Consider the following 20,712-nt stretch of genomic DNA (forward strand, 5'->3'; position numbering starts at 1 on the left):
TCCGTAACCCATTAGTGAAGCAAAATAAGAAGTGGACAACACAGATACCAAGTTATGGTAAATACATAAAAAATAAATCTGATGTTGTCAGTCATCACATAATCATTGACTGTGGGCTTGGTTCCAAGCCTCAAAAACTGATTTGGCTGTTATTCCACCTCATGCCTTCTAAATCCCTCGAGCTAAGTTCTACTGGCAGTGCTCATCACCAGATCAGCTCAGATCTTGTTTGCCGCTTTGTAGAGCCAGACACGTTCTATCTGAACTCTCAGGCAATAGCTTACTGTAAGTCTTATTTTATATCTTTTTTCTTCTAAATTCTTCTAATCTTCTTGCATGTCCTACCCGCTCCTCTTTAGATACTCTATACATCATGTAAGTGTGCCTTTTTCCCTATTTCTACCTTTGGTAGTTTCTCGAGTATCATTGTTGGTACCTTTTCCTTTTTACCTTCAAGTAATCTTACATGCCGTTATCCCCATCCTTCTTTTTCCTTTTCTATTCTCAAACAAAAAAGAGAGATAGAGAGCTGTGTTCTGTCCTGTCATTTTCTGGTGTGTCTGTGAATGTACATGTGATTTGTAGTCATTACCTTTTTTTGTCAATGGCTGACAAAACTCAAAAAACACCTCTGGGTTCAAGAGGTGCCATAAATGTGACAGAAAAATGCCAAACTCAGATGGACACACTGTGTGTGTGTGTATTGTCTTGGTGTGGTCTATCTTCAAGAAGATTGTATGATCTGTCATGGCTTCAACCACAGGGCATTGACAGATTGTAAAAATAAGTTAAGCTTAAAGGGTCTCCTTAAATCTGATTTTGAAGAGGCTATATCTAGTCTCAGAACAGATTCAAGTGCATCATCTTTGGCATCTTTCAAGAAATGGACTCAGACGGTGCTGACAATATCGTTGGAACCACCAACTAAAATCACAAAGACTCCTATGGTTCCAACAACTCCTTCGGAACCGGTAATTCAAGCTAGCCAGTCTACGGCATCAGTGGTGTCTGCTACTGGGACTTCTTCAACTCCAAGCACTTCATCATCCCATCCAATTACATTGGTACTGACATCAACCTTAGACACCTCATCTTTGGTACCAACTAAATCCATGGAACCGAAGACTACTTCAGTCATTTATGTCCCAAGATCCAGATACTCACCTGCTATTGATCCACTTGCTGACTGTCCTCCTAGCCCCTGTTTGGAGAGATGTCCATCAAGGTCTCCATCACAGTCCTCGATTCGACCCACCAAGAGTCTATCTGAATCTGATATTATGAGACTGGTGGATCAGCTCCTTATGGCGAGGGGACTCCTTCCACAGTTCCTAACAAGGTTAGCTCTGGAACCTTACCTTCCTCCACACCATTGTTAGTTCCTCCTTCGATTCCAGTTGAGCTTTTGGAGCCCCTCGTGCCAACCTTTCTGGCTTCAACTGTTTTGGTGATGGTTAGAGCTCCTTCTCTGACACCGATAGTTACCCTGAGTCCTGCCAGTGTGTCAGATCCAGAGAACTCCCGGGTTTGAGGATTTGTTGCCAATTCTGAGGGGCAGGGTTTGCCTTCCATGCTGTCATTGCTTCCACATATGTAAGGTTGACCCTGGCTTTGACTTTGGAAGCGGCCTCCTAGGTGCAGGGTGGGACCACAGTTGTAATGGAGTCTAGTTCCATTCTGGGCTCCCATCTCTGTATGGGTGGGCCTGCCTCCCAGGCCATGGATAGAGCCTTGTCCATGGTAGACAAACAGTCTGTGCCTTTCCTCTCGCACAAATCCTCTTGCCCATCCCCTTGACCGGAGCTTTCTTCAGTCTCTTCCCTGAGACAGAGGACACAGAAGTCTCAGGACCCGAGCACTGTGGTTCTGGCATCTTCAGCTACCTCTCTGGAGCACCCCACTGAAGAGGTAACTTCAAAGAAGAAGTGCAAGTGGAAGCACTTGAACCCCTATGAAGAGTCCTTCACAGAAGATACCGATTTCGATGAGGGGGAAGGTTACCCCCAAGTCACCCCTTGAAGATATTTCCTTTAGGGGCATCCTAGAAATCCTTAAACAGAGAGGTGGCTGGACTTCCATCCAACCTTCTTCAGAGAAATCGGTTTATACTAGAGGCTTTTCATGCCCAACCTTCTACTTCTTGGATCTCACAGCCCACTGACGATCATATTAAGTTGATCACTATGCGGGCTTGGAAGTTACCTGACTCCATCGAGCCAGTCCCAAAAAGACCTGACTCTATTCTTTCTGCTTCTAAAGATCAGCAACAGTGGGCCAAGGGTACTCCAGTAGATGCCATGGTAGTAGCAGCAGCCACCAAGAAGGAACTTGTTGATGAAAATCCTTCTATCCATCCTCCTAACAAGGAGTCTAGGATGATGGATAGATTTGGGAAGTATGTTTACACATCATCGACCTTCACCCTCAGGTCTTTGAACTACATGGCACATTTAGCAGGCTTCAAAGAGATCTGATTAAAGAGCTATCAGATACTGTTTCAGGAGCAGTAGCTGAGGGAGTTCGAGAGAAAATAGCTTCTCAGGTTGCCACCTTGGAATCTATCTCTAACTTGCCCAGGAGGTAAGTTGCTCATGCTGTCGAAGGGAAGACAAGAGCAGCGGGTTCAGGCGTAGCGATCAGGAGACACACCTGGATGTGCCTATGCGATTTTGCAGAGCCATTTAAGTCTTCTTTCATCAATGCTCCATTCGACGAACTTCCCTGTTTGGTCCCAAGCTTAAAGAGACATTAGCCAGATGTGAGAAAGACAGAAAGACCCTTTCTGCCATGGATGTATGCTTCTCCACTCCTCAACGGCCCTATTCCAGGAACCAAAGAAGTGGGAGACTATTGTTCAAAAAGTCCTTTCCAGGACTCACGTGGTAATGACTTCCCCTGGGGCATAGGGAGAAGTAATAATGGAAGACGCCATTCCAGAGGCAAAAATGGTCCACAGAACCAGGGCTCCATGGACTCTTTCCCTGGAAACTCCTATCAGTGCTCCTAAAAGGAGGCCTGTTTGCCTTCCTCTGGAGGCATTCGGAGGTCAATTATCCTTGCATCAGTCTGACTGGCTGACAGTAAGATCGGAAATATGGGTGCAGAGGATTGTTACCAGAGGCCACAAAATCCCCTTTTTAGAAAATCCAAAAAGTCCAAGGAAAATCCCAGACATTCCACCCAGTCACAGGGAGGCAGCAGTTTTAGAAATCCAAAAACTGCTCGAAAAAAGAGTCATCCAAACAGTCCTACCAGGCCAGATAGGATCCAGAAATTACTCGATTATTTTTAGTGCCAAAGAAAACAGGGGGACTGGAGATCAATTTTAGGTGTCAGCCATTTAAAAATATCGGTTCAACAAACTAAATTCTGGATGGTCATGGTCCAGCCTGTACTTCCTTTCTTGGAAAAAGACAATTGGATGTGCTCCATAGATCTCCAGGATGCATGTTACCATATAAAAATGGACAAATGGTCCAGGCGATTCCTGCAGTTCCAGCTAGGGTCCAGTCACTACCAGTTCAGAGCCCTGCCCTTTGATCTCACCACAGCCCTCAGGGTGTTCACCAAATGCATGGCAGTGGTAACAGCCCACCTCAGACTGCTTGGGTTCTGAGTGTTTCCATATTTAGATGACTGGCTTCTTACTGCTCCCACCAAGCTTCAACTTCTAAAGGCAAAGGATTATACTCTACATCTTTCTTCCACATTAGGAATATTGGTAAATTATGAAAAGTTCCATTTAGAACCATCCCAACAGCTAGAATTCATCAGAAATGCTGTAAACACATTCACCGGCATTGCAATCCTTCCCCTAGAAAGGCTCCAAAGGATCAGATCACAAGTCACAAGATCATTTCGAAAAGTGTCAGCGAAGGTAATTTTACAGGCTCTAGGGTCAATGGCAGCCTTCATCACTCTAGTTCCTCTAGCCAGGTATCACATGTGAATCCTTCAATGGCTTTTAGCCTCCCAATTTTCCCCATTGAATCAACCAATGTCCTTTCTTGTTATGATCACCAATCAATGCAAAGAAGACCTGAATTGATGGCTGCAGTCAGAATAAATTTTGTTGGGCCGACCTTTTACCCTTTTGCAACCCCAAGCAGTAGTGGCCACAGATGCATCCCAGATTGGGGGGGGGGGGCATTATCTGGGAAAGACAGTCCAAGGCACGTGGTCCCAACTACAGGCCAATTTGCATATCAGTGTTCTAGAGATGAGGACAGTGCTCTTAGCATTGCAGGCATTTCAAGATGCTCTGCCTTTGGGAACGATTGCAATTCAAACAGACAACATGTCAACAGTCTGGTACATTAACAAGCAAGGGGGAACCAGATCATACCCTCTTTGTCAAGAAGTGCTCAGAGTATGGCAGTAGGCAATTTCGTCCGACCACTTTCTAATGGCAACATACATTCCAGGGAACTTCAACATGATAGTGGACAAACTGAGCAGAACCATTCTCCTGCCTCATGAGTGGTCTCTCAATCCAGTGGTGGTGGACTAAGAATTCCACCTTTGGGGGTCAACCTTGCTGCGACCTCTTCACCTCCCCTCTGAACAACAAGTGCAGCAGTTACTTTGCCCTGATCCTCCCCCCTGGGGAGTTACCCAGAGAGTCTCTTCTCCACGATTGGCCACCCATTCTATTGTAAGCCTTTCCTCCAATTTCACTGATATCTCAATTTCTATAGAAAGCCAACGGGTTGAAAAACAGAATAATTCTCATCGCCCTGTTCTGGCCTTGACAGGTCTGGTTTCCCTTCCTATGGTCTCATCTACTTTGGAAATCATGGATACTGGACCCAGTTCCAGACCTACTGTCCCACCCAGAAGGACTGGTTCAGCTGAACATACAGCATCTCAAGCTCACTGCATGGCTTTTCCAGTTCCCATGATAGGTAGGCATCCCTCCCTGTCTTCCCCAGTCCAACACATTGTTCTAGCCCACCATAAACCTTGAACTAGAAAACTGTACCACGGCAAGTGGCAGAAATTTACCAGATGATCACTAGACTGTAATCCATATCCTTACTGATCCTTACTCAGCACCAGTTGATAAAGTTTTACACATTTTGACTTTACTCTTTGAGGCAGGTGCTTCAGCTGTGCATCTGGCTGCTATTTCTAACTTCCATGTCATGTGCAATGGCTCATCCCTTATGTCTCATAAACTTTGTAATGCCTTTTTGAAGTGAACTTAAATGCTTAGACCGCTGTGCAAGGAACCTTCTGCACCTTGGGATTTGAATTTGGTTCTACAGGCTCTAATTTCTCCCCCTTTTGAGCCATCAGCCAATTGTTACATAAAATTCTTGTCTTGGAAAACTCTATTTTCTATAGCCATTACCTCTGCCAGGAGAATATCTGAAATACAAGTTTTATCATGCAAATCTCCCTACTTAGTCTTTCATAAAGATAGGGTCTCCCTTTGGACGAATCCCTCCTTTTTTTCCTAAGGTTGTTTCTAAGTCAAACATCAGTCAGGTTTTACATCTCCCTGTCTTTTTTTCCCAGTTTTTATAACAAAGGAGAGTACTGTCTACATTTACTTGATGTTCACAGACAGTTGCATTTCTACCTTCACAGAACTAAAGATATAAGAAAATCTGACCAGCTATTTGTTTCCTTTTCTTCAGTTATGTTAGGAAGACCACTGTCTAAAGTCACTGTGGCTAAATGGTTTAAAGACTGTATTACCTTTGCTTATGACAAAAAAGGCATCCGTCCACCAGGACCTGTTAAGGCTCATTCAACAAGAGCTATAGCAGCATCTACAGTATTTCATGGTAAAGCTTCTTTAGATGATATTTTTGCAGCAGCAACCTGGGCATCTCCTCACACCTTTATTATGCATTACAAATTAGACCTGATCTCTAGGGGTCATGCATTTTATGGTCAATGGTACTCAGGAATATTCTTCCATGAGACCTCCCAAGATTCAAGTAGCTAAGGACTCTGTCCCACAGTCAAGGATTATGTGAAGATTGACAACATCAGATAAAGAAGTTATATTTTACCATAACGTTCCATCTGTGTTGTTGATCTTCACTAATCCTTGACATCCCCGCTCCTTCCCCTTGCCTTTATAACTCTTGGTGGATCGTATCTTCTCAAAGACTGGCCTGTATAATATTGACTCAGGTATAGCCTCATATTACATATTCTTCTGGTCTGTTAATATCCTTTGCAAAGTTGATCTGAGGTGATTTGTTGAGGAGCATTGTGGGTAGAGCTTAACTTGACAGATTTTGAAGGCACAAGCTGGAATAATGGCCGAATCAGTTCCGAGGCTCGGAACCGAGCCCACAGTCAAGGATTAGTGAAGATTAGCAACACAGATGGAATATTATGGTAAGACATAACTTCTTTTTTTTTCCAAAAGTTGTGACTGAAACTTTATTAAACCAATCCATCTTCTGTTTTCTTCCTTAATTTTTCCAGTTAAGGGGACTATATGTTACACTTGCTGGATGTGCATTGTCAATTCCATTTCTATCTTCACAGTACCAAAAATTTTAGAAATTCTGATCAACTGTATGTCTCCTTCTCCAAAGCCTAACTGGGACAAGGAGCCTTCAAAATATCTTTATCAAGATAGCTGTCTGACTGTATCTTTCATGTACAAGGAGAAGCCCATTCAACCAGATCTGTGTCCACTTCCACTGCTTTCTTTTCAAGAACATCTGTTGATGATATTTGTGCAGCTGCCACCTGGTCAAATCTTCATGGTTTCATTTATCACTAAAATTGGACTTGCTCTTCAGAAGTAAAACTGCTTTTGGTTCAACCATCCTTCAGAATATCCTTCTATGAGATCATCTTAGAGATCTCTAGCTGGAGTCTGTGTCCCATCCATTGAGGAACGGACAGAAGAGACAACATTAGATATGAAAGTTATATACTTACCATAACAATAGATTTGTTTTGTTTGCTTTTGTCCTTCCTTGACTTCCTGTCCTCCTTACCTCATCCATAAATGAGAAGTTAATTTCTTTCCTGGTTTTTGATATAATGGTCAGACCTATCACCGGGTCTTTTTCACATGCTCCATAAGCTCCAGATAAGAATATAAATGAATGATTATACTCAGGATTCTGTTTGTTAGAGATGAGTTTGCACTCTTTGTAGAGTTGTGGGCAAACTTGATCTGAGGTAATCTTGTGGATAGGAGGGGATTATGGATAAGAGGAGAAGACAGAGCTTTGAATCCTAAAATCTAGAGTGGCCGAAGAATGATCTGAGGTCAGCTTTGAAGACCCATCCACTGAGGACGTACAAAACCAGACAACACAGATCTATCATTATGGTAACTACATAAATTTAATTGTATGCATAATCCAATCCAGAGTGCCAGGAGACCCAACTTGTTAATAATGATTGCTGTTTATTGTTCTAGTGTATTCAATGGCTGACCAAAGTGTCTCATGTACCCCAATAGTTGTTCATATTGCTAGCTAATTTCACTATGTTACTGTATTTGTTTTAGATATTTTTCTCCTTTTATTACTGATTTTATTGAGTTTATACTTCTAATTACTTATCCATTTATATGTTTTATCATTGTTGTTTTTTCTGCGTGGGTTTAGGCAGTTAAATAATTATTGCTGTTTTTTTTCTGTTTTAACTATTTTATTTATGCAGTGCTTCTGTCCAAATACTTAAACTTTAACTTGTAAGTTCTGAGGTGTAAAATTAAAACCCAGAGAAAGAACTGTTCTGCATTGACTGTAGAAACTTTGTTACGAATTGTCTGGTTGTAAATTGACATTTTTGTTTATTGTTCTCTAAACTAGTATTGTCAGTATACGTGTATTGTTTTGCTTCATATGTATCATTTTGTGTTTCAGATTGACCAGCCGGAGTTTTGGATGTTGAGTCAGAATAAGGATAAAAACTATGCAGAGGTATTTTTCCCATGTCGTGAAATTACTATTGGGTATATTTCTTAAAACATGTTAAAATTGCTTTCACATTAGAAATAAGCAAATGATCACAAATCTCACCAAGAAGCAATAATTTTTCATTGGAGTTGTCTAATATACCTGTTCAGAGTTATTTTTACTAGGACATTTTTCCCCATTGCTTGCCATCTTTCAGCTCCTCCAGTCCCACAAACTTTGGTCACTAAAAGATGCCATCATCCATGTAACCATCAGGGTTTCCTGCTTATCTCAGCTCTTATTACTCTTGTATTAGCCAAGATATGTAGAACTACTACAGTACAAGCCCTCAACATGCATGTGTGCTGCTTCACATGCCCAGTGCCTTTTACAGCTTGCAGATATGTTGCTTGCTAAGTGCTCATCCTTAGTTCCTTGTGCTGCACTGCTGTGCCAACTGGCCTCTGCTGGAGGAGGGGGAAAGATCAGCATCATTGCATATCAAGTGGTCATCCCTCTTTCCTAAGATGAGTGAGCTAATATTGGCTGCTCATTCCCATCTCCCCATTCAAATTATCATTGTCCAGGTCATTGATTAATTCTGGTTCTCTGAATCATGGCTAGGTTTTTACTCCCTGTGCCACCCAGATGACTGTTCAGAATAATCTTGTATTATAACATTTATGAATTTACCACTGCAAGTATGGCACAAAATGAATTTTACTAGTGCCTGTGTGATAGAAACTATGGATTCAGAAGCAATGATAATCCAGTTTCAAATACTACAACCTCAATGCACAGACAGTCTGTCTCACTTCTTTCTGCGTGTGCCTTGCACCTGTGAAGTTTATTGCAATTATCTTCTGCATCACTTTCTAGAGTGACCCTTATTGGAAGAGATTGGCGCAGAAGTTGCTATAATCAAACTAATAACTAATGCCTATGCACAGTCATCATCATTGATGATGTATATGGGTCACTGACGATACTAGCCAGACTGTCAACTAGTCTAAATCCTGTTACTGCCTTTGGATACATCATCAAATGACATTTATCTGTTCTTGACTTGTACTAACAAGATTAAAACCTTTCAAAATTACTTGGAAGGCATTTTTAATTTCTAAAGAAAAGATAAAATACCCGTGTGATGCTTAGTTTCATGACTATCAATATGATAATGAAATATTCTTGCCTGAAAAGTCACATTTCACTAGGGACCTTTTTTCTGGGAAAATTCAGATTGAGTTAGCCTTTATATGCATTTTCTCAAGTAAAATATTGAGGAAATTTTCTGAGTTCAGGAAGATAACCACATTTTACTTGAAGCCACTCTTTTAAATATTCTGATTTTCTTTCTAACCATTCATGTATGCAAGAAGCTCAGTATTACATCATGCTTCTGTATATGTCCAATTTTTCAGTGCCTTTGACTTAACTGCAGTTTATTCTCTATGATTAGACATCTAATCCTAATTTGGTTTGATTAAGAAATCTTAACCAGCTAATCTAAGAAAGTTCCTCCTCGTTAACAGCAGGGCTAATGCCGTCAGGCATTTGGAAGCTTGACATCTGAAGTCTTCAAAAGATAACAGCCCCAATATCTTTACTCCTAATGTTCTGTGTGCAGATTTCCCCTCCAGATATCTTTTATCACATTGTAAATTTGGGCATAAGAGAAACAGCCCTATTCTAAGATGTAGATTTCATTATCCTTATGGCAAGTTTGTTTTGCTCTTCTTGATATATCTTTAGTTATTCTTTCCTCATATCATCCATTTAACCTCCTGTCTGTTTCAGTCAAATTGTTTTTTGCTCTTTTTTAAACTTTTTAGCCTCCCCAATTTCACCTCTCTTTTTCTTAAGTTGTATTAATTTCTTCTCCCTGTTTTCATTTAGCATTCTGGTGTTGCACTGGCCATATTTTCCTTATTACTAATAACTTGGGTATATAAAAAAAAACTCCTTGATTTTGCCAAGCCAGACACTGTCTTCTGCCTATAAATATCTTAGGGTTCTGGACTTCATGACCTCATTGAGTATAGTGATCCCCCGGACTGCACTTTACATGAGAAGATTTCAGTTTTACTTCTAGTCAGTCTAGCCTCAGCCATCTGCACTTTTTTATCTTTTCAGATTCCAGTGCTGGAATTTGTAAGAAGGGTGTTACATTGGTGGGCAGACTGAATATCTTTCAGTCAAGGGCTCCCCTTCTCCCTTCTACCTCCATTTCAGTCTGTCATAATCCATGCTTTAGACTGTTTGAGAGATTATATCAAAAGAGTTGAAAGTGAAATGTTTGTGGAACAAGAAGGACAGAAAAAAGCTGATAAATTTCAGAGATTTTGGCAGCTGTTTATGCCTTAAATCATCTTTGGTCCCCAGGACTTGTGCAAATTAGCACATCTTATTACCTTTGCACAATTGTTATGACTATCTTTGAGGTAGCATCTCAGCTCATTTGACACTTCAAGCTACTTACATTACGGCATGCAAGCTGATTAGGACTAGAACAGACCCTCATCAATGGGAACTACTACCGAGAATTTTCCAGAAACATATCCAGCTGTGGGGAATATCTCAAACAGTTCTGTTTGTCTCCTTTCAAAACAGGCAGTTAAAGAAATTCTGCTACATGATTCTGTGGAACAGGCTTTTAATACAGATGCCTTCTTTTTCCCATGGACAAGGATGTTCTTTTATGCTTTTCCACCCTGTCCACTGATACTAAGCATTTTTGGAAAATTCCAGAAGGACTCCCCAAGGATAGTGGTGGTGATTCCCTTTCGACCCAAGCATCTGTGGTTCTCTTTAAATATGAAATGGGCTTAGTCAATTACCACAGACTCCCCACTTTCTGTATTTATTCACATAAGCAAGAGGTGCTTGATACACCCCAACCTGTACGTACTTCTAATGACTGTCTGGACTTTCAGTTTTGAGATCTTTTAGGCAATTTGGTTTTCTGAGGAGGTACTAAAGGAGGCAAAATACCTGCTACTAGAAAATAAGGCATGGATAAGAAGATTTTCTAGCTGATGCCATATAAAAACTGGGACCTTTTTAGGCCCAGTTGCCACTAGTTATAGATAATTATGTGAGTTCTTGTCCTGACAGTCTTACTTATCTGTCAAGTTTCATCTTTTAGCCATTTCTGTTTGTTTGCCCCCTTCTACTGTTTTCATCTCAGTTTTTAAAATGGGAATTACTTTTCAGTCTGCCTAGAAAACAGGTGTCTCCTCCTTGGGATTTCAACTTTGTGTGTAAAAAACTAACATTTACTCCTTTTGAAACAGCTCATTGGGCTATTTTGAAACTCTTATTTGGAAAAACGAAATTTGCTTTGCTCTGACTTCTGCAAGAAGCCTGTCTTTAATTGCAAGTTCCTATGGTGAGCCAACTTTAGCTTATTTTATCACAGACACATGTTTTTGAGAACAAATCCTTCTTTTATACCACAGTGGTTTTGGAGTTTACCTTTATCCAATCTGTTATTCTCCCTGTATTCTTTCTAAAACCAACAACAACTTGTGCTTTCCTTTGCTGGGAAGATAAGTTCCATTTGGGGAGAACTTCCATTTTTAATTTTGTTGATATTTTACTACTTTCCTGTTCAAGAAGGTTGTTTTAAATCTAAGAATGTCGTGTTTTAACAGACTATCTTGAAACTCTAATGTATTTTTGAGTGGAGCACTCATTTTTCTGTCAGTTTAAAAGTGATGTAAAGTAACTGAAATATTTTTTCTTTGGAGAATTTGTGTTTAAAATTTTTATTTTGTGGAGCTGGTATAGTGTTTTAAGTGCTTTTTACTGTGTTTTTTTTCTGTCAGAAAGTAACTTTGTGGACTGGTAGTGTTTACCGCTAACAGCTGCTTGTCTTCTTCGGGAAAGAGTCACCATTTTCGGCTTGACCATGGAACAGACTACTGGTTCCACAGTTGGTCCTTCTTCCAACTATAAAAAGAAAAAAGCTAAGCAAACAACCTTTGCCACTACATCAGGCTAGCAGTTTGCCTCAGCCACAGGTAGGTGACTGTGCTGTTACCATTTGTTATACCTCAGACCAATCACCTTTTACCCTGGATTCCTCTAATGCATCTACTGCCACTGTGGGCCAGGGGTTCCCTCAGTTGTCAAGGGAGAGCCACTCTTGCTGGTCCTCAGAGAGGGAACAGGGAAGGTTTCCTTGTTGTGTCAGAATGCTGTGCCCATCCCTGGAGAAGCAGCTGTTGCCATTAGTAACGGCTGGCCCCATTTTCCTGTCAGAAAGAATCAGAAATCCAAGCATGTATCTGTTTTCTTTCGATAGTAGTAGTAGTAGTTTGCTGGGTCTAGATCAAGGTTTAAGTCAGGCTATTAATCTTTTTTTTGTGTGAAGTAGTTTCTGGTAAAAGAAAGAAGGGTTCCTCTTTTCTTGAAGAGATCCAAGATTCTGAATCCAAAAAAGAAGATGGAGGGATGGATACAGTTTTTTTCTGAGATTTCTGATTCAGACTCAAGAGGAGACCTCAGTGTCTGATTCTCCCTGTTTGGGGGGGAGGGGGGGTTCTTTCTCTGAGACAATTGCTACAATGTCCCAATGTTTACAGTGGTATAACACAGAGGTTTCCCAGTCCCTCAGAAAATACTCTATATGTTGCTACAGAAGAATTTTCTACTGACATGTTCCCAACTAATGCCTCAGGGAATTTAAAGATGTCTACTGAGTTTACTGGGCAGGATTTTTCTCCTATAAACACAAATTGGTTTGGGTCCAGAAAATGTAAGCTGCCAGTACCTTTGCTAATGAGTTCCATAATTGTGTGCTCCTTTAGCTTACAGATAATGCTGGTAAGACTTATTGGACTGTAGCTGACAGGATCAGTAGTGAGTCCAACTTTGTTGGGGGGGAGACCACACTGTTTGCCTCACCTACCTTTGGGAGGCTGAAGCTGAACAGATTTAGCAATGAGTAGGATTAGGAGTTAGCATATCTGATGTTGTCATTTTCATTCATTTCTCAACAAATGGGCCTTTAGTCTGACTCAGCCGCTTTCTCTAGATGTTCATCGTGTTTTACTGTTGCAGTCATTACACTTGGGTTATCCTGCTGGCAGGCGACCCGCAGTCGGCCAGAGTTCCAAAGTGTAGGTCCGACGTCGGTTGCTCTCGCTTCTTCCCTGACGTCAGTGCGCCAGGGGTATATAAGATGCAGCTGACACCATTTTCTCCAGTCTTTCTTGCCGAGCGGTGCCCGAAGCAAAAGCAGTTCACAAGTGCCTGTCGGCCGACTCCTGAGATCTTCGAAAACGAATTTCAGAACCGAAGTCTTCAATAAGCTAAGTACCCCGTTGGGGAAACTTTTTCTTGCTCCAGACCGATGTCAGTAAAAGTTAACAATTGTATTTCTTGTGGGAAGCAAATACCTCATAAGGACTTTCATTCTTACTGTATTCCTTGCCTAGGCCCTGATCACGACGTTACTAGTTGTCGGTTTTGTGCTAGATTCAACAAATGCACTATTAAGCGTCGGTTTGATTTTGCTTTACATTACTTTGGCCAAAGGTTTAATTACATAATGCCGTCGGAACAACCAACGACCGGAATTAATAAAAAACGCAAAGACAAGAAAAAAGACAGGCATCCGAGGTCCAAAACCGACGACGAAGCCTCTTCTAGGCCAGTCGCCGGTTCTCAGTGAGGCACTTTCGCAGCCCCTGACACCCGTTACCTCAGAGCCACAGGCCGTATCCGATTCCCACGTGGAGACACCTAGGCCTCTGGAAACTCAAGGTATTGGGCCTGCGGAAACTATTCCCTCAGATGGGTCTGGAGCCGCTGAGCAGGCATCGGCTTGTGAGGGTGTTTTCAGACCTTCACAGCTTACTATTAAGTCTACTACAGCAACTGAGGCAAAGTCAAAAACACCATTAAAGACAAAGAAACAAGTACAGCATTCTCCTGGACAGTCCATGCCAAAGAAACAGATGCTTAAAATGGCCAAAGACCTAATTACTTTGATCAGGGGCTTCCATCCCCCTCCTGATAAAAGGCTTAGGCAAGACACTGACTATGACTTTGACTCCTCTGACCAGGTTTCTATTTCTTCTGATTCCTCTTCAGATCAGAGATATTCTCTCCCTCCCTATGAGGACTCTGATGCAGAAGAAGCTATACCTTCTGCCTCTCCGTCTGAGGATCATTCTTTTGGGGAAACCTTACACACCATGAGGGAGCATTTCCATTGGGAGAGCCAGGATTATTCAGAATCCAAGAAAAGGCTCAGAGATTTTCTTTTATTGCCTCAACACAGGCCCCTAGCTATCCCCCCTGTGCTTGATATTGTTGATGATGTTTTCTCTGAATCCAGTCTGTCTCCTGATTCTTTACCCCCTGCACCAGTCAAGCCAGACAGGTACAACAGGGTCCCAGATTCTCATAAATTTCTTTATAAAAAACCTTCCTCATGACCCAGAAACAATTTCTCAGGATCCCAAAGGGGTTAAGGCTTCTACTGCAAAAAACCCTGTCCCCCCTGATAGGGATTCCAGAGCTCTGGATAGATGGGGGAAAAAAAGTTTACACTTCTGCTACTTTAGCTGTAAGGGCTTTAAACTGCCAGTTTCACATGCTTAAATATCAACAGTACCTCGTGTCTTTGTTAAAACAGAAAATGGTTACAAACTCAGAATGTCGTGACAATAAGGAAATGCAGGATTTATTGCATGCAGCTGAACAAGTGGGAAAGCATACTCTGCAATGTGGTTTTGATTCTTTAGAGGCTTCTTGCAGAGCCGCAGTTACAGGCTCTGTCATTCAAAGGCATGCTTGGTTGAAAGAACAAACTTTACCTGAACATGTTAAAGTAAAATTATTGGATGCTCCATTACAGCATACTTTGTTTGGTGTTAAGGCAGAAGAGGTGTTAAAGAAAATGGAGGATAAAGCAAAATCAATGCAGACAGTAAAATATTTCTTGCAGGTACAACCACCTAGGTTTAGCAGAAACTGGCCTTCAAAAAATTGGTCCTTTCTGGTGTCAGACAGGCCACAAAGAGGCAGATACAGACGCCCAAGAGGCAGATCTCAGCCCTAAGGCACATACAGACCTAAACAGTGGGGTGCTTCAGCCCCCAAAGGAGGAGAAGACAAATTGCAACCTTACAGGAAACAGTCCCAATGACTTCCCTCTACCAATTCCAAGCACTTCACTTTTGGCAGCACCCTTAGGGGGGAAAGCTAGCACATTGCTCACAAAACTGACACATGATCACCCAGGACAAGTGGGTACTAAATATTGTTTCTCAGAGTTACTGGTTCCACTTTCACACCCTTCCAAAATCAAAAGGTATGCCGGACCTGCCACAAAACCAATGGGCAGAGGCACAAAAACAAATTTCTGCTCTCATGGACATGAGAGCTATTCAAAGAGTACCACAGCAAGAACAGGGACAAGGATTTTACTCAAGACTTTTTCTGGTACCCAGAAAGGACAAAGCCTGGAGACCAATACTGGACCTGTCAATCCTAAATACTTTCCTGGCACACATTCCTACCCCCTCTGCAGGCAAACCATGACTTTGTGGAACACAGCACTGACCTATCAAGTACATCTGCAGACACAATTCCTGTCAGGAACGAAAAATACACTGGCAGATGAACTAAACAGAAGTCTCATGGATCCTCACGAATGGAAACTAAATCCACAGGTCTTCAACATGATAACAAGGAAATGGGGATGCCCAGACATAGATCTTTTTGCCTCCCCTCACAATTACCAGCTATAGAGATTCTGCACAAGAACTTATCACTCACAAGCCTGGAAAGTGGATGCTCTATCATTCAGCTGGAAAACCCTGACAGTTTATGCCTTTCCTCCACTACCTCTTCTTCCAAAGGTGCTCCTAAAAGTCAGACAAGAGAAGCCAAAAATTATCTTGATTGCCCCAGACTGGCCACGCCAGTACTGGTACCCAATCCTAAAGAGCTTGTCTCAAGGCCCATCCTGGCCTTTACCTCAAATTCCTCATCTTCTGACTCAACACAACAATCAGATTCTGCATAGTCAACTCCGAACTTTAAATCTGGCTGCATGGCAAATTATATAGCCACTCAGACCACACCACTCTCTAAGGCGGTTATGGAGGTAATTTTAGAAGCCAGAAGGCCCAGCACTAGGAAATCTTATGCAGAAAAATGGAAGAGATTCTGTGCTTGGAACCAGGCACAAGGACTAGAACCACTTGTTCCGAATATACCTCAGATTTTACAATACCTAACTGAGATGCTGGACAAAGGCCTATCCTTCTCATCAATTAAGATCCATGCCTCTGCCATTTCAGCTCATTACAATACGGAACCTCCTATTTTCTCGCATCCAGTACTGAAACAGTACCTCAGAGGGGCAAAAAACATAAGACCCCCAAGAAAAGCACCAATACCTACTTGGGACCTCAATTTTGTGTTAGAAAAGCTCACACTGCCTCCGTTTGAGCCAGCCAATACAGCTGATATAAAATTCTTATTATGGAAAACTGCTCTGCTCCTAGCAATAACTTCAGCAAGAAGAGTCTCAGAGTTACAGGCATTAGTGGCAGTGGAACCTTTCATCATTTTTCACCAGGACAGGGTCTCTCTAAGGACAAACCCTACATTTATGCCAAAGGTAGTATCCAGTGTGGCTCTTAACCAAACAATTAATTTGCCAACATTCTATCCAAATCCCCAGAATAAAGAGGAGAGACTTCTGCACACATTGGACATACACAGACAGCTACGATTCTACTTGGACAAAACAAAAGCTTTCAGAAAAACTGAGCAACTGTTTGTAGCTTATGCTGCAGGATCACAAGGAAAGCCTATCTCAAAGCAGACTATTTCAAAATGGATAGAACACTGCTTCGCTTCTGCTACTCACAACATGGCAAATCAGTGCCTAAGGGCATTAGGCCACATTCCACCAGAGCAGCAGCCACTTCAGCAGCCTTCCTCAGAGGAGTACCAACCAAAGACATTTTAGAGGCTGCAACCTGGAGTTCAGTGCACACTTTCACTAAAAACTACCACTTACCTCTCTATGCTAAATCCAGAGCAGGCTTTGCCACTGCAATTCTGCAGGGCCTGGTAGCCTCTCCTAATCCTATTTAGACCCAGCCACCCTACCTCAGCTTTGGGATTCTATCCAAGTGTAATGAGTGCAACAGTGAAACACGATGAACATAGTACAGCTGTGTACCTACCATAAATGTAGATGTTTGAGTGTATTCACTGTTGCAGTCCAGGTTACCCACCCTCCATCCCCACTTTCTTTGCTGGGACTTATCTATACCTTTCTATCCTATACAACCTATGTGGTGTATTTGCTTGTAGATGAAGGTTTTGTTTTTTATTTCACTGTATGCTTTTATTAGCAATATGTATTGCCTACCTGTTTGGGGGCACCTGACATCTGGGGCAAGAAAAACTGAAGAAAATGGCGTCCGCTGCATCTTATATACCCCTGGTGCACTGACGTCAGGGAAGAGGCGACAGCAACCGACGCCGGACCTAGACTTTGGAACTCTGGCCGACTGCGGGTCGCCTGCCAGCAGGATAACCCAAGTGTAATGACTGCAACAGTGAATACACTCGAACATCTACATTTATGGTAGGTACACAACTGTACTTTTCTAGGATCCAAATCTTGAGCTCCTACCTTTAGCCTTAATGCCCCTGACTACTGCATTACCTCACGTCTCGTTTGCTGCTCTAAAGATTTGGTCAGGATTGCATTCTCTCTAGCGCAACAGTTTTGTTTTTTGGGATGGTGAGTAAAAACATTACAGTTTAACTTCGTTTTCTTGTTTATCACCTTTTATGGCATCCTCTCTTTACCTGCTAAGCTGGTTTATCTTTTTTGTAACTTTCTTCACCATCCTTTGGTATTCTTCCTTACCATTGGTATTTTTTTTTCTTTTTCATTTACCTTCTCTGTAAGGTAGTACTATTACCATTGTTGATATAATTTTCCTTTAATCTATCTAGTATTTATTAAAATAAAAAAAAAAAACAACTTTCGTTAAATTCTCTGTCTTCACTGGCTTTTGCCATTAGGCATAGTTCATAGGAGTGGCTGAAAAGCCTACTGGGTTTAAAAAGTGCCCTTCCTGTGGGTGCAAGATACTATACCACTCAACCTGTTAGAGCCAGAAGTCTGGACAAAGGCCTAAAAATAGGGTCACTTTTTAAATATTGCTCTTACAAACTTAGAAAGTGGATAGAATAACAGGTTATGCATTAGCATGAATTATCTAAAGGATATGAAGTCTGAAACTTAAATGTGTACCATTATTTCCTGACGTCAGTCCTCAATGATATGCCAGAAAAATCACAATTTTATGAGAAACAGACCAAATGTATTGGACTATACTGTACTGTATAGTACCAAATGTACTGGACATTCTGTGAAAATCTGTATAGTTGAGCAGGATGCAAGACCCAACTCTGATACCACAGGGAGTGCGTTTATTGTTCAGGCCTTTCTTACATAGATATTTATTGTACTATTTCTGCTGGCTTCAGTGCCAGACCCATCAATGATCAATGCAACAAATTAGTGCTTAAAGGCCTTATCCCTGCTTCTGTGCCTTCTTTTGCTGTGTCTACTTCAGGAGCTCAAACTCCTTTTCAGAAATCAAAATGCAGGTAGCCCAGGGAGCATAGAAAGTTCTCTCCTGTCAGGTCTCCCAAATCTGCTCTGACATCAGAGTCTTCGGCTAATGTTCCCAAACACTCAGATCTAAAATCCTCAGATCTGATACCTCCTACTTCAAAGTCTCCTCTGCTGCAAAGCCACTACCATCATTACTCCTTCTCCGATCTGACCTTTTTTTCGGAGCCCTCAGATCCAAGATCATCAAGAGTCGAACCATCACATCTGAAGACTGTTCTGTCTTTGACTCCAACTACTTCCCTGATCCATTCAGCTCCAATTCCCTTTGAGCAGGGCTTGTCTCGGAGACCTAAAACCTTGTAATGACCACGACTTTGAAGCTTTTGAAACCGTCGCTCCCCCTCAGAGCCTCGGCACTAGACAGCTTGGCTCCAATTCCTCCCTCAGAGCGAAGGGTTGGGGAGGGCCCCAGTTTATCTGATCTGAGAGTTTCAGCTTCAGTTAGATTGACCTCGGCTTCTCCTGGTCCCTCTTTGCTTGAGGAGTTGGAGAGGGTTTTCTCTCATCTGAGAGCTGCTTTGACTATTACCTCTTTGGATCTAATCCCTGTTCCCTCTTCATATCCTGTGCTACTAGATCCAGTCAGCTGCCTGCCTCCCATGTGGTGCTATCCCCTTATAATAGACCTACTGAAAGGCTTGCAATACTAGAAGAACACCACCCTGCAGAATCCTAGCTGAAAGTCTTTCTTGTATTGTCCTATGGCAAACTAAAACCTTGCAAAGGTGCTATCCCCTTCTAACACACCTACTGAAAGGCTTGCAATACTAGAAGGATGCCACCCTGCATAATCCCAAATGAAAGCCTCTCTTGTATTGTCCTATGGCAAACTAAAACCTTGCAAAGGTTAATATATTTACAATCACTTTATTGTAACTCATTATAGGCCGAACTGGGTCTACAGCACTATTAGGTCGTCCCTTGCATTTAAATTAATCTCCCTAAACTTATTACAATATTTGGCTAATTTCCAGTAGCTTATACCAAGTAATTTCTGGTGGCTACAAACCAAGGACTCCCTCCACTAGCATAAAATTGGGGGTAAACATACTATAAAATAAGGATTCTAAACCTTAAAGAATGCATTTTTAACCCCTAAAAAGCCAAAGGAAAAACAAAAAACGAACAGTTTACTCTAAAACCTTGCTCTACTTACCTTATAATGTCAGGCTCAAAGAAACCTTGTGGTCGGGTTAAGCCTATCACATCTGAAATCCCCTCCCCGTGCCTAGCTACTTATGCGACGTTTCATATCCAACTACTGGAGTCGTCATTTTCAAACACCCTGTGCTCCTAGACCCAGTCGGCTGCCTCTCTCCCATGTGGTATGTAATTGTTTGATTTTTTTGATCATCTAACTATATCAGTAACCATTCATTTCTGGACTGTAGCCTATAATAAGAACTGCCTTATTTAAATGTTGTAAAGTTCTTATATTGAGAAAGAAACTGAAATTGCGTGTGTTCTGCTGTAATATATAATTTAGCTCTGTTTTTTTGCTTGAAAGCAGCATTATACCTGCTAATGTCTAAATAGTTGACCACACCAATTTAAAACCTATAGCGATAAGGGCTATACATGACTGATTTTGTTTGCTGGCATGAACTTTAACATTTTTACGAGTTACTGTCTAAATAGTTAATGGTACTACGTCAAAAGCTATAGTATCCTGTAATCTGCATGCAAAATCAGTATTTCTTTGTTTGAGCACTCTAGAGTACCATAATGTGTCTGCGAAGCTAATATTTCTCTGTCTGACTAACCTGAATGGTGTCACTTCGTCTGAAGTGCTTTTGCCTGTCGTTTTCCACCTGAAACTGCCTGGTGACTTAATCTGTATCTGAAATTACTTTGGGATTTAAATGTGTAACTATTAGTTGTCTGACTTCTGAATCTGCCTTGAGACAAACTGTATTACCGTTAACAATACACTCTAAACCGCATATGAACAGGATGGTTCTGTGTTAGCTAATGTGCACTGCCCAAGCTACAGCAGTACCACACTTTTAGTCTTCAATAGTGCTAGTTTAGTGCAAACAGCGGGTACTGTTGGTAATATCTGCTGCCTTGTGTAAGGAACATTTTATTCCTAAGTCTTTAACTATTCAGCTACTCATATTTTTCTTAATTTAATGTCAT

At 41.6% G+C, this 20,712-nt stretch overlaps 1 protein-coding gene across 1 annotated transcript in view; it reads left to right on the forward strand.

Annotated features, from left to right (window-relative positions):
• Nucleotides 1-20,712, forward strand: part of LOC122808193 (endothelin-converting enzyme 1-like) — a 1,395,094-nt gene that overhangs the window by 889,960 nt on the left and 484,422 nt on the right. Inside the window, exon 6 of the mRNA XM_044079161.1 lies at nt 7,854-7,910. Coding sequence (XP_043935096.1) covers nt 7,854-7,910 — 57 coding nt within the window. The remainder of the gene's footprint in view (nt 1-7,853; nt 7,911-20,712) is intronic.

The sequence above is a fragment of the Protopterus annectens genome, chromosome 8.part0, assembly GCF_019279795.1.
Source record: "Protopterus annectens isolate FY-2018-M chromosome 8.part0, PAN1.0, whole genome shotgun sequence".
In the NCBI taxonomy this organism is placed as follows: Eukaryota; Metazoa; Chordata; order Ceratodontiformes; family Protopteridae; genus Protopterus; species Protopterus annectens.